This window comes from Vidua chalybeata, chromosome 6 (assembly GCF_026979565.1).
Source record: "Vidua chalybeata isolate OUT-0048 chromosome 6, bVidCha1 merged haplotype, whole genome shotgun sequence".
Classification (NCBI taxonomy): domain Eukaryota; kingdom Metazoa; phylum Chordata; class Aves; order Passeriformes; family Viduidae; genus Vidua; species Vidua chalybeata.
Window position 1 is genome coordinate 35,546,637 of NC_071535.1, and position 12,469 is coordinate 35,559,105.

General features: G+C 39.7%; 1 protein-coding gene across 6 annotated transcripts in view; it reads right to left on the reverse strand.

Moving 5' to 3' along the window:
• DPF3 (double PHD fingers 3) overlaps positions 1 to 12,469 on the reverse strand; it is a 154,716-nt gene that overhangs the window by 35,471 nt on the left and 106,776 nt on the right. For all 6 annotated transcript variants that reach the window (XM_053945331.1, XM_053945328.1, XM_053945330.1 and 3 more), the window contains one exon: positions 4,625 to 4,762. In XM_053945331.1, the coding sequence (XP_053801306.1) occupies positions 4,625 to 4,762 (138 nt within the window). The remainder of the gene's footprint in view (positions 1 to 4,624; positions 4,763 to 12,469) is intronic.

Here is a 12,469-nt window from a genome sequence, read left to right on the forward strand (position 1 = left end):
ACTGAGAAGTACTCGGTGCTTCTCTTCAATGACAGTTGCACATCAACCACAACATTTTAGTCCCTGTCCAGGCAGTATAGAAAAGAAACACCAAACTAACAAAACAACCATCCCATGACTCCAATCCAAACAAACAAACAAACAAAAAAGTGGGTTGCAGATTAGCTCTCCGTCTACATAGGAGACTATTTTGCGATTTTCCACTATGCCATAACTCTAAACAACCGATCTATTTTTTCCACTCAGCATTGCAAAATACACACACAAAAATCTCAGTAATTTACAGCTGCAAACAGGATTTAAGGGAAATCTTTACACAGTTCAAACTCTCCAATCATTACTGTTTCTTTTAGCATTTTGAGTATTTTTCCTTATGAAAACAAACTCTGAAAAGAGAAAAAACCCAAACAGATTAAATGACTAAGAAGTCAACTCAAGGTAATGTACATATTTTCACTGAAAAGCACCTGCTGCAGGGTATCTTGCTGCAAGGTGGGCACTGATGCATCCTTGCATTCAGAAGTAGCTCCCACCATGGCCCCAGCAAGGATCAGCACTGAGGCAGGGAAAAAGTAGGCCTGATGTGGCTTTTCAAATTGATGCTGCTTGTGGAGAGGAACAAACAGCTCGTCTCCAACTGAGGGGCTGACTCTCGTCATTTATTCATGGCCAGCCCCCTGCCTGGATGGAAATAAAAATGTTTCAAAGATGACTGTGTGGGGGAGCTGGAGGACAGCTTGGAGGCACACTGAGGTTAGCACATTAATTTTTTATCTCTGGAGACTGGGTATCCAATTATGCTTAGAGTACACAAACAACTTTGGCTGGTCTCTCCAGTAGAAATTTATCCACATAATAAAATCTGTGATGGCACTGGGCACAACAGGCTGATGCCATGAAATAAGGTACACAGGTAGTTTTGCAGGGCAGATGCTTAAGCTAGAAGAGGAACAGGAGGGCACAGGAATGCATCCTCCTTAACTACATGTATTGCACAGTGGATCAACTTGCACTCGGCACAATGTACTTAATTTAGGATTGTCATTGGCCAAAGTGCTTGTGGGCATAAGATCCTATTCAGTTGCTGTTTCTGCAGAGCTGCCTGCAACCAACATTTCACACAGCAAAATGCCACTGAAAACTCTTCTCCTTTAAAGGAGAGGAAGTTTTTCTCCATGTAGACACACTATCCTATTCTCCCAGGAATTAAGAAAGAGCATTTATACTAGTACACTCATTCACAGAGACATTTCAATAGATAGAAGTCTAATGTAATTCCTATATCAGAAGTGCCTCAAAATTTGTGAGCACCAGCTGCCCCCAGAGCTGGCCTGTACCCATGGAGAGAGATGGAATAAAACAGCAGGTGTTTTGTGGCAGGCTTGGATGCACCCTGGGCTCACAAATCTCACGGTCTCGGTGCCAACATGTAGAGGAAAAGCCAGCAGAGAAAAAGTCTGAAAATTGTGTGGGATCATTTATTTTTCAGTGGAGTTGAGGAAATGGGAAGTTGACTTTTTAAAGGGTTTTCTATAATTTCCTTTTCACAGTTCAATACTCAGGTAAAAAAATCAGAGAGTAGGTCAGAAATAAATGTTTGTATAGGCAGAGGCAAGACTAGACACTGAGGAAGGGCTATTTACTTCTGTCAAAGGGCTAGATAAAGCATAAAAAGCAAACCACTAAAGCTCAAACAAAATACAGGCTAGAGTGTTGACTGTTGAACTATCTTTCATGTTGCAACAGGTAATCTATATATGAGAAAGAACAGGAGAGAGATGTGTAAAGAGATATAAGCAGACAAAACTTCTACACAGTCAAGGACAGTGAGATGTGCCAAGGAGGTGAGACATGAGACTTGGGCCAGTCCTAGTTCTTTGATGCACACCTATTCAATGGTTCTGAGTTTTAGGTAGGTTCCTCCTATCTACATCTCTTTTCCAATCTCTGGATAATTTTCTGACCTACTTATATTGGTCTGTGCATGAAATAGAGGGGACTGAATATGCAGAAAGACAAGAGGCTTTCAGGTCTTGATCTGGACCAGTTAGGGCACCAATAGTTGAATCCTGAGAAGCCCTGCTCCCTCCTGCATCACCAGGGCTGCTGTTACTGCAGGTTCTGCAAGCAGTGGAAGCTGTAGAAGAGACGTGGGTACAAAGGAAGGAAGTTCATGCTGCAGCCACCCGCCTGAACTTTACTGACCTAGTGCTCACCTCCCACGGCACAACAAATTCCAAATGGCCGCTTTGATTTGCCTTGCCTTTTCTAAATCAGGCTGCTCGTATCTCCGACACACTGCTCAGCAAATAACCAGATCCTACTGTACACCGTATCTCTGGTCCTCCTGCTCGGTGGGTCGTGGATTAGCTGTTTGGATTAACATCCCCCTGCCTTCCCTCCCTCCCACCTACCCCACCCCCTAAGCCCATGCAGAGAGGACTCTTGAAGCTCGAGACCCACGATGCTGCAGACCTGTCAAATCTAATTCATAACACATGCCTAACAGTTCTTAGGGGAGAGGAAGGATCTGATGCTCTGGCTCCCCACCATCCCCCTGTACAAAGGAACCATTTAATGACTGCACATTAGCAATGTGGACAATTAGCATTCACATGGAAGATAAATGGCAGCATAAATTAAATATTGCCAAGTGGAAGAGCAAAGATGCAAGATCTGAGCTCAAGGCTCTAAACAAACAGGCAAAAAAGGAACAAACATCCACTGTGACAGCTCAGCCATTTGGGACAGTTACCTTCCAGCATCTGGGACTTTCCCCAAGGCTGATCTGCACATTTGCACGGCTGTTGCCCATAGCTCACTGGCTCTTGGCTGGTTATTCATTCCCTCAGGAATCTGGGCATCAGAGAGGTTTACCCCAATGGTTCTAAATTTCTGCCTGCTTGTGGATCTATGCATCAGCAGCTTCCCTTTGCCACATGCTCTGGAGAAACACAAGCCCAAGCAGCAATCATGCTGCTCTTTCCCACAGTGTAGAATGCACCTTTTTTATCATGAGCCAAAGTCAGCTTCTCCTAACCTTACCATAGCTCTTCTAGCTCTTCTTGTTATCTTCTATCATTTCCTAAGCACCAGACACAAGGACTGAGACCCCTTTGCACCTATGTCAAGCTGAATTCAGGGTATTGGACACTACCTTTCTTTTTTTGGGCATCTATTCCAAGACCATTATCAATATTAAGTCAATTTAGATTTGCAACATTCCTCTCAGGTATGTAACTATTACTGACTACTGCAGGCACAGGAAAAAAACCAACCAATCAACCAACCAACTAAAAAAAACCCAAAATGGATGTAAATGCTAAGTAAACAAAAGCTACTGGCTAAACACTGATATTCCCTTGCCTGCCCAAGCAGTCACTCTTGGTGCATTGACAGCTCAAGTTTATCAACAGCTGGAGGAGTCAAAATTACTTTTACTGCAAATCTACAAAACATGTGAATAACTAAAAGGTAGAGCATAAAAGTGACAGAAACATAGAGCTTGCCAAATGGGATCACACTAAACAGTCCTTCAAGCTCAGACAGTGGCTAGTAGCAGATGCTTTGGAGGAAGGAAACCCCCTCCCACACTTCCCTGGGGACAATTATCAATTATACTGCTTAGAAAGAAAACGTTTTCCTACTTCCATATTTCTTGCAGTTCTTAAGGTATTAGAAAGTATTTTCCTGCATATTTTTCCCTATAAGCATTTTATTGCTTTATTACTTTGAACTAAACACAGATCATATGCTGATCCAAAATAACTTTTTGAAAGTGAACAAAGCTATCTATGCAAATCCCAGGGTCACAGCAAACATCACATAGTATTAGACTCTGTGAAACTGAGAAACATGGGATTAGACACTTGCAAAAATCAGTAATAGAACACAGTATCCTTGACTTCCTGTTCTGTGACTAAGGAGCACAGAAGGGACAGTTAGGGTGATGGACCTTATGCTCACACTGAGCATATGTGATTCATCACATAAAAATTTGGACCACTTAGATTTCTTTCAGTGCTGTACCAGTGTGGGAAATTGAGGCACATCCTCCTATCATGTTCCTGCTCTCCTCCTTGCAGATCAGTACTGATGTGTTTTCATAGCTTTTGTCAAACTATAACTTAGAAGCAGTTTTTGGCAAAGTTGAGGGTAAGCTGTTTATGCAGCAGGTGAAGGTATAAGGGAGAAAGGTGCTGTTATTTTCATACTGAAAAACTGAGACATTGTCAAATATCTCTTATTTAAAGGCAAAACAAAGGCAGCCCCCTGAAACTACTGGATGTGTATTTCTTTGACATCTTTACTAAGAGCCACTGAGAGGCTGCTTGATGATGGGCAGGTTGGGCATCTCTTCTTTTCCCCCCTCTCCTTGCCATCTCCTCCCCACAGGAGCAGTAATGGAAAAGTTACTTGCTGCAGAGATAATGCTGGGTTTGAAATGAATTTCTGACTAGCTGAGCCAGCACCCGTGTGAGCTGTGGCTGATTAGCTCCAAGCATCCAGGTCCCAATCACTCACAACTGAGCTAGGCAATAACATCAGCCTCCCCAAGGCAAAGACAGGGTGAAGGTAACACCCCTGAAAAGGATCTCAAAGGCAAAGGGAAAATCCTACTCACGTTTGTGGTTTTCATTTCGGTGGACAGGGGAAGAGCGGGTCTCCTGCTCACGGGCTTCATCACCTTCTTCACTGGCAAGGTGGGTGTGAGCATAGTGGTAGCTCAGCCCAGGCCTGTTCTTGTAACGCTTGCCACAGACTGGATGGAAAGGAGATATGAGGGAGGGGAAGAGAGAATAGAAACATCAGTGTGATCCACAACCACAGAAGCATCCTCCCAAATAATGCTCCCTTTCCCCTGAGAATGGCACCATGCACTCCATGCACCTGCCCAAAACCCTTACAGCCAGCTCTGGTGAAAGGTGACAGAGGGCAGCCCTGCAGCTGCAGGTCTCCAAACATGCTTTCTTCCCATCATGCTGCCAGCAGTCCTTCCCACAGGCCTAGGAAAATGCATTCAGTCCCTGCAGATCACAGAGCCCTAATCCTCTCTGCTAAGATTACCAACAAGGCTGCACATAAAATTAAATGAAATGCCAGTTCCAGTGGTGGTGCTGCACAATGCACAGCAATGGGAAAAAGACTGAGAAGAAGCAATATTATTTTCTTCATTACTGATCTCTGAAAAAAGGAAACAGCTGGGATTTTTTAAAAGGCTTTCTCTAAAAGGTTAATAAATAGATTGATTCACAGATTCCCAGTTAAGACAAGGAGATGGAAATCATCCACAGTTTCTTGCTAAAAAACATGTGGTAGTGATACTTATTTGCCCAGGTAAACTCCATATTCAGCATCCCAATGAACAATATGTGTCAGAGAATCCTGCTTCTGAACTTTCATTTATTTTAGGATTAAGTCAACAGATATTAAGGACAGAATCAAACAACTCGGGGTGATGAAAGGTCTACACTTTCACAGGGAGCTTAGCAAGGGCAGGCAACATCATAAGATTCATTACATACGAATTGATTTTCTATAAAGTTATTAATTCATGTTATCGTCTCACAAATTTATCACTTTTCATCTTCAAAGCATTCTCTGAATGTTTATTTTCTTTTATACAGCTATTTGTCTACCAAATACAAATATTGCCATTTAAAAAGACTAGAAAACAAAGACAAAAAGCTTAGTGCCCTTCTTGCAAGTTTTTCTTCCCAGAGACATTTTCAGTCACTTTATTAGCTTAATTAACCTCAAGGATTTCACACAGGAATAAATTTCATGTCCAGCAGTCTGTCCAGCACAGAGACCATCCACTCCTAAAAACTTAAGTCAGCCCCAGTATGTATCCTGTGACATATATAGATACTTACTTCCCATTCTCCAGACACCTGATGCTGGGAATGTCAAAGACTCCACAAATATTTTTTTTTAAAAATTAAAAAAGAAAAAAAAACAGAAAAAAAACCAAAACAAAACAAAAACTCAAAAAATCCCAGAAAACCCACCAAAAAAAAAACCCCAAAAAAACCCAAAAAACCCACCAAAAAAAACCCCAAAAAAACCCCCCAAAAAAACCCAAAACAAAATTAAAAAATCAAAACAAAACAAAACAAAACAAAAAAAAACCACAACAACCACCCTCATCCCATTTATTCATTTACATATAAATAAAACTTAAAATTTTATTCCTTTCTGCTACTACTCGGAAAACACCAACTGATGTTTTGCCTTTTGGAACAGATTATAAAAAATTGTAAATAAAAGCTTATTACAGTAATATATTTCACTCGTAATCTCTTCTGATTTACAAACTCCCTCAAGGAAAATGCTTTTCTTTATTAAAAACATGTAAAACAAGCTCATGATACATACGAGTGATCTGGAATATTATATACTTTTTTCCAGTTTTCTTCATTGTGCAAGGTGATGATCACATAATCATCATAACAAGACAGAAGTTTCTTTGAAGTGCAATATGTCCTGTCCTCAGACACAGATTTTTTAAGTCTTTGAATGGCCTTGATTTAGAAATGAGACCTCCTGCAGGAGGGAAGAGGGAATATTGAGAGAAATAAAATACTCATATAGATATGCACATCCATTCTTTGAAGCATCTGCCTTCATATTTCATATGGAAACCTAAAACAATTGCCAGACAATCTGAAGAACTAGACTGTTGTTAGATGCATGCTCTCCACAAAACATCAGTTCAGACTCCCTCTTCTAGTACCATCCTTGTTTTCTTCCAGTGCATTCTGGAGAGGGAAACTACTTCTCCTTCTCTGTGGTCCTGCAGGGCAAAGGACAAGCAGTGGAACAGATGCTGAACAAGAGTCAAAACAAGAAGATATCAGCAGTTCTGTATGACTTTCCCATGTTTTGAATAGTGGAAAAGTGTAACACTTAAGTAATCATAAACCCAGAGAGAGCTCACTGCTTAAATTCTTTTAGAACGGTATCCTCCTCTAATTACATAAATGTTGCAGCTTTAGTTAGAATGGAGAAAGAGATTTACATTTCTAGCAGATTGACCATCTGCTAGATGAGCTGGATCAGCTCATGAAGTGTCCTACTCTATCCCACTTTTATGTGTTTGAAGAAGAATGTTAAAAAAATAATTCTATTGCTATGAATTACCAATACTGCTCAAAGACTTCAGTCAAATTATTTCCAGAACACTATCGGGTGATCAATGCACAAAAGGAAACTTGCATTCCCTGCAGCAAATCCCAAAACGGTGGTGTTTACTCCATTCCTTGCAGGGATTTTAGCTATGGTGCTAAGGATGACATAGGAAATCAGATGGGTCTGCAGACTCATCCTTCTTCAGCAAAAATGTATCAGCTCACCAGGAAAAAGCAATATAAATTGAGGCAGTAGTAATTCTGCAACTGAGTCCTTTCCATTGTGAGGACTTACAGGTGGCCTTCAAGGGTGACATCAGTCTCAGACATGCCTTGTGAGAAATTGATTAGGAGGACTTTATAACCAGAACTGAGGCAAATGAGTTTGGTTTACATTGTCCTAGCAGATCCTTTGTAGGACCAGAGATTTGCAGTTCCAGCAGACTTTGTTCTTGTGTCTAGATTTTTCCATTTTTCAAATTCATTTTGTGTCATAAAAGAGTCCGAAGAAATGCCATGAATTAAAACTGCAGAGATTTCATGTTTCTCAAACAAATCAGACTTTTGCAGGGGGGAAAGGGTCACGATATTAGTCAGGCAAAAGAACCATTGGCCTCAGTGAGATTTTGCTAGAATGAAAGCTAAGTCAGAACTTCATGGTTTCTCCAACAGATTGAATCTTCCTGAATTCACCCAAATCTCTTATTTTCCAGGTAAGAGCATATTTTATAAATCTACTGTATCACTGTGCTAAGAAGTAGTTTCTATAAAAGCCTGATCATTAATAAACACTTAGCTCTTACATAATTCTTCCCACTGCAGACTGGCTTTGCAAACATAAATTAATCTTCCTCCACATTCCTGAGTGGGAAATACTATTCTCATTTCAGTTCTGAAAAAAGAGAACCGCAGAGGGGCTGAGTTGCCCACACAGTGATCTTTTATCATTATCAGGATTGGAATCCATGAGTTCCAGCATCCACACCAGTGCTTACACCACATCTTTCTATTCTTAGAGCTGACAAAAGCATAATGAGAACTGGTTCTCCCAGTCCGAAATGCACGCTGTTGATTAGTTGTTAACACTATTCAGCTCACACATAGCAAGTGAGAGTGTGCCTTTCATAAACTTTGTCCAGTGGCCTTTCTTTCAGCAGCTTTGACTTTTTTATCTTCAATTTTCCTTGCTGGATAGACTCATCATCCTTGCATGTGGTAGATTTCATCCTGAATCTCAACACTGGGAAGTTGACTTGATCTTTAATTAGGTAGCCAAGCTCAATAAACACAGTGGGAGTTTGTAGCATGTAACCCACTCCAGTTCCTCCTGCATTCAAAGGATATATTTTTTGCTATGAGCTGATGTGAATGCTGCCTTAGGAACAAGCTGGGTAAGTAAGCAGTAATACAGCAGTGCAAACCAAATGTCACAAATGGGGAAGAGGGATTTTTTTATGAGGCCACCAGACAGTCTCCTGTGATAAACCTTACTTTCCTTCAAATTTGAAGACTGATAAGAAGATGTTACACAACTGCATTAAGGGGGGAGGGGAGGGAACAGTATAATTGCAAGCATTGAGTGTTTCACAAAAGAAAGCACTGTTCTATGTTCTGGACTGTAGCACCCTGCAATTCTTTGGATAAGCAAATTCTCACTCTGTTTATATTTCTTAAGGAGTAAAATTAATATAAAATACTTCCCCTGTTAAAAAGGGTATTTGAAACCTATGACTTAAAATACTTCCTCATCAAATATCTAATGGCTGTGTTGCTGTCATTTTGAAATAGTTACACATTTGGTCCTTGGCAGCCTGTGAGCTGTGTTCCAGCCAGCTCTCCACATACATTTTGCACAATCTGTCACCAGTATGAGACAGAAGGAAACAATCCATGTTTTCAGTGGAAACAGGAAACTGGAGGAGTACATGCTGGGGTTTTTGGGGGGATTTTTTTGGTCACTGAATTTTGTCCCCCTCATTGTCTTTCTTTGCTTTGCCTCCTGTTCCTTCTGCTCAGCTGTGCTGTGTCAAATACTAAATCTTGAGTTAACTTCTGGCAGGCAGTCATTCCTCAGTTATCTTCCTGTCCTACCATTCATTCCACAGGAAAAAAAAAAAAAAAAAAAAAAAAAAAAAAAAAAAAAAAACCACCAACAAAAAAAGCCTGTCCTTGTTTTGCATTGGTTTGGTAATATATTCTCCCCATTTTATATTGTGTACAGACTCTGGCACATGTAGAGATCTCAAACATTAACAATGCATTTTGACCTCCACTGATAGAAAGACTTCACATTCATCCCTCTTTGATCACTACTGTCACACTATACACCTGTAGTATAAGAGCAGCTATTTAGTAACCCATTCCATGGGGAATTTTCTGCAGGTAGAATACGGAGGTAAATAGTCCTTGTTTCAGTGCCCCCAGAGGACATGTCCCAGAATCTACCTGCTGTATTAAGATCACAGTAAATTTGGACCCCAGTTCAAACCCCAAAACATGTGCCGCTCAACAATACAGCTGTGCCATTTCAATAAATGGGTTGCTAGCCAGAGCAAAGGAGAAAACAAATATTCTACATGAGCAGAAAATGTTCAACTGCCAGAGTCAACTCTGTTCCCCTCTTACCATGTGCTCTATTTAACATCTATGTTATTCAGTATTTAATTTTTTTTTAATGTCCTTACCTATCTAATCTTGTCTTTCTACCAATAATGTAGTCAATGGATGCCAAGAATAGCAGCTATGGAGGGAGAGTTGTTTGTTGAGTTCATCTGAACAAGCATCTTATTCTAGATCTTACTGCTTATCTATTTAGGGATTCACCAGAAAGGATAATACCAGATGATTACTGAATAACCTGTTAGATCAGCCATCCCTGTGCCTCTCATGGATACACGTTGCTTAAATCCAGTTTCTAAAAGTAATTGTAAGTACATGTAAATCTATCAACCATTCTTCTTCAGAAATGCTTCTATCCTCAGAACAGCACATTTAACTTTGTTCTGGCCACTACTACTTTGGAGTAGTAAAAAAAAGGCCCTTTGGAGTTTTTCCACATGAAAGAAACAAGCTTAGTAGAAGAGCTGAAAAAAACACAGCTGAAAGAAGTCCCAGTAACTGTTTACAGACATAGAAGACATTGTTATCCCTTGAGAACAGTACAAAGACTGCTAGTCTTGGACTTCAGCAGAGAGAATGCAGGTTAATAACTAGAGAAACCTTAATTTTAAGTTCTTGAGGGAAGAATCAGCTTCTACAAAATACTACAAGATCAGTGTCTCTGGGTACATACAATGTTGCCTTAGTCACTGATCCATCAGAGATCCTAGGAAGGTTTCAGTCAATGGTCATTTTGCACAAGGAATGGATCTGAATGTACAGTTCAGTCTCAGAAGGACTACAAAAAAAGGATATTATACAAATATAAGTTGCTATGCTAAAATAGGAGTTTATATGGGAATAAAACTAAAAGAAGACAAGGACATATTGGTAAAAGGAAAAGAAAGAAATAATTTCCTTTAGAGGTGGGCAAGGGAAATCTTCCATGGACAGAGGAACAGAAAACAAAGGTGGAAGTCTGTACATAGTGCCATGTCTCCATGGGAACTTGAGAAGAATTAAAGCATAAAAGTGAGAAGGGGCAGTAGGAAACTTAATTACTTGCAGAGATTCAGCAGAGAGTAACTTCTCTGGCTAAAGGAAGTAGACATTTGGATTCATGGAACTCAAGTGCTACAACTGATTGCAACTTTTAAACTAGATTACACATTTCTAGATAAAAATTCAGAGAAGGTTGTTCTTTTTAAAAAGGAGTAAGTAATGTATAATAAACACTATTAAAATAGTAGAAGGATTTTTAAGAAGACTGCTCGGTAGAAATAATGGTTCCCCAGCTGAATATTTGACAGTGAAATGCCATCAATTCCTATTAAACATGTAGGTATTCATTTGTTCATTCACTCTGTCCCTCCTTTAAAAATCACATGCCCCATTCGTCAGGAACGGTGGTGGTGGTTTACCTTCCACTTGCTTGACCTCAGAGGCTTTGCTTTGCTTTTCAAGCTCTACTTTCCACTCTTCTTTGAGGCACCTCCTGCCTCTCCTTGCCAGGTGTTCAAGCTACATTTGGGACTGCTCTCATACAGCTGCTAAGCCATTTGGCTACATTACCATTTGCAGTTTACACACATCTCCCACCAGGCTTGCCTGCCACTGCTGTTATTGAAGCTATCCCAAGAGATCTCAAGGCACTATCCAGTGCAACTGGTTGAAAATCTGACCACCAAGTTTTCTACTTGGTGATGTGATGAAACAATACATTTAATGATTATCCTAGCAATTTTATTGATGCTTTAATCAAATATTTTATTCTAACTTCTACTACAGTATATGCTCAATAAAACCAGCTGAAGTATTTCAGGATATTTCATTCCACAAAACAGGCATCCAACCACCTCTTCTTAAAAACAGAAGAGGACAAAATATTTTGAGCTTTGAAAACCTTAACCACATAGAAATTGCATGTTTCCAGTCAGTTTTAATATTGGGACCCAGTTTAATACTGATGTAGTATTACATGCCTCTTACAGAAAAAGGCAGGTCTTTTCAGAGATAACATTGCTATTTTCCAGCACAAGGGGCAGTGCCACTGGGCATCACTCTTGCATCATCTTACTGACACACAGCCTAGTTTTTTTCCTAAAACCTTTTTCTAACTGATGAGATCTGTTGATATGTTCTTGTTTCCCATAAAGATGAATGTGTAAATATGATAAAAAGGGCAAAGTAGTTTTCAACCACAAATCTTTTTTTGTGCCCATGCAGTTTCATAAGAAAATTAATTTGATTTAGCTCTGTTTATGCTTTCTTCTCTCTGGCCATTTTCAAAACTGAAATATCAGGATACTTGCAGAAAAAGCAACCTGGAAGCAAATTAAATTAACTACAGAAAAAGCAAACTGTTGGCCCATTAAGCTAATTATTTATACTAATAACATGATTGAGGGAATAATGCTTTCCCAAACAGGAAATACATACACTGTTTCACCTGCATGTTTCCATGTAAAACAAATTTATCTGCCCAAAACATCTGCATAAGGAGTACTGCAAACCAATTTCTAACCTACCAGAATTAGATTGAGTTTTATCTATAAAAATATTCATCAAATAATTTCAAAGAAAAAAATATTTTCAAGAAATCCACCCAAGCAGGATAATAGGCCAATTACTCATAATTAATTGTATGTCATGTTTGTATAGAAATTTAACAAGGGCAGGATATTCTTTAGGATGATGACATTACAACTGGGACAGTTCTTCCCTTCTGCTCTAAGCTCAGG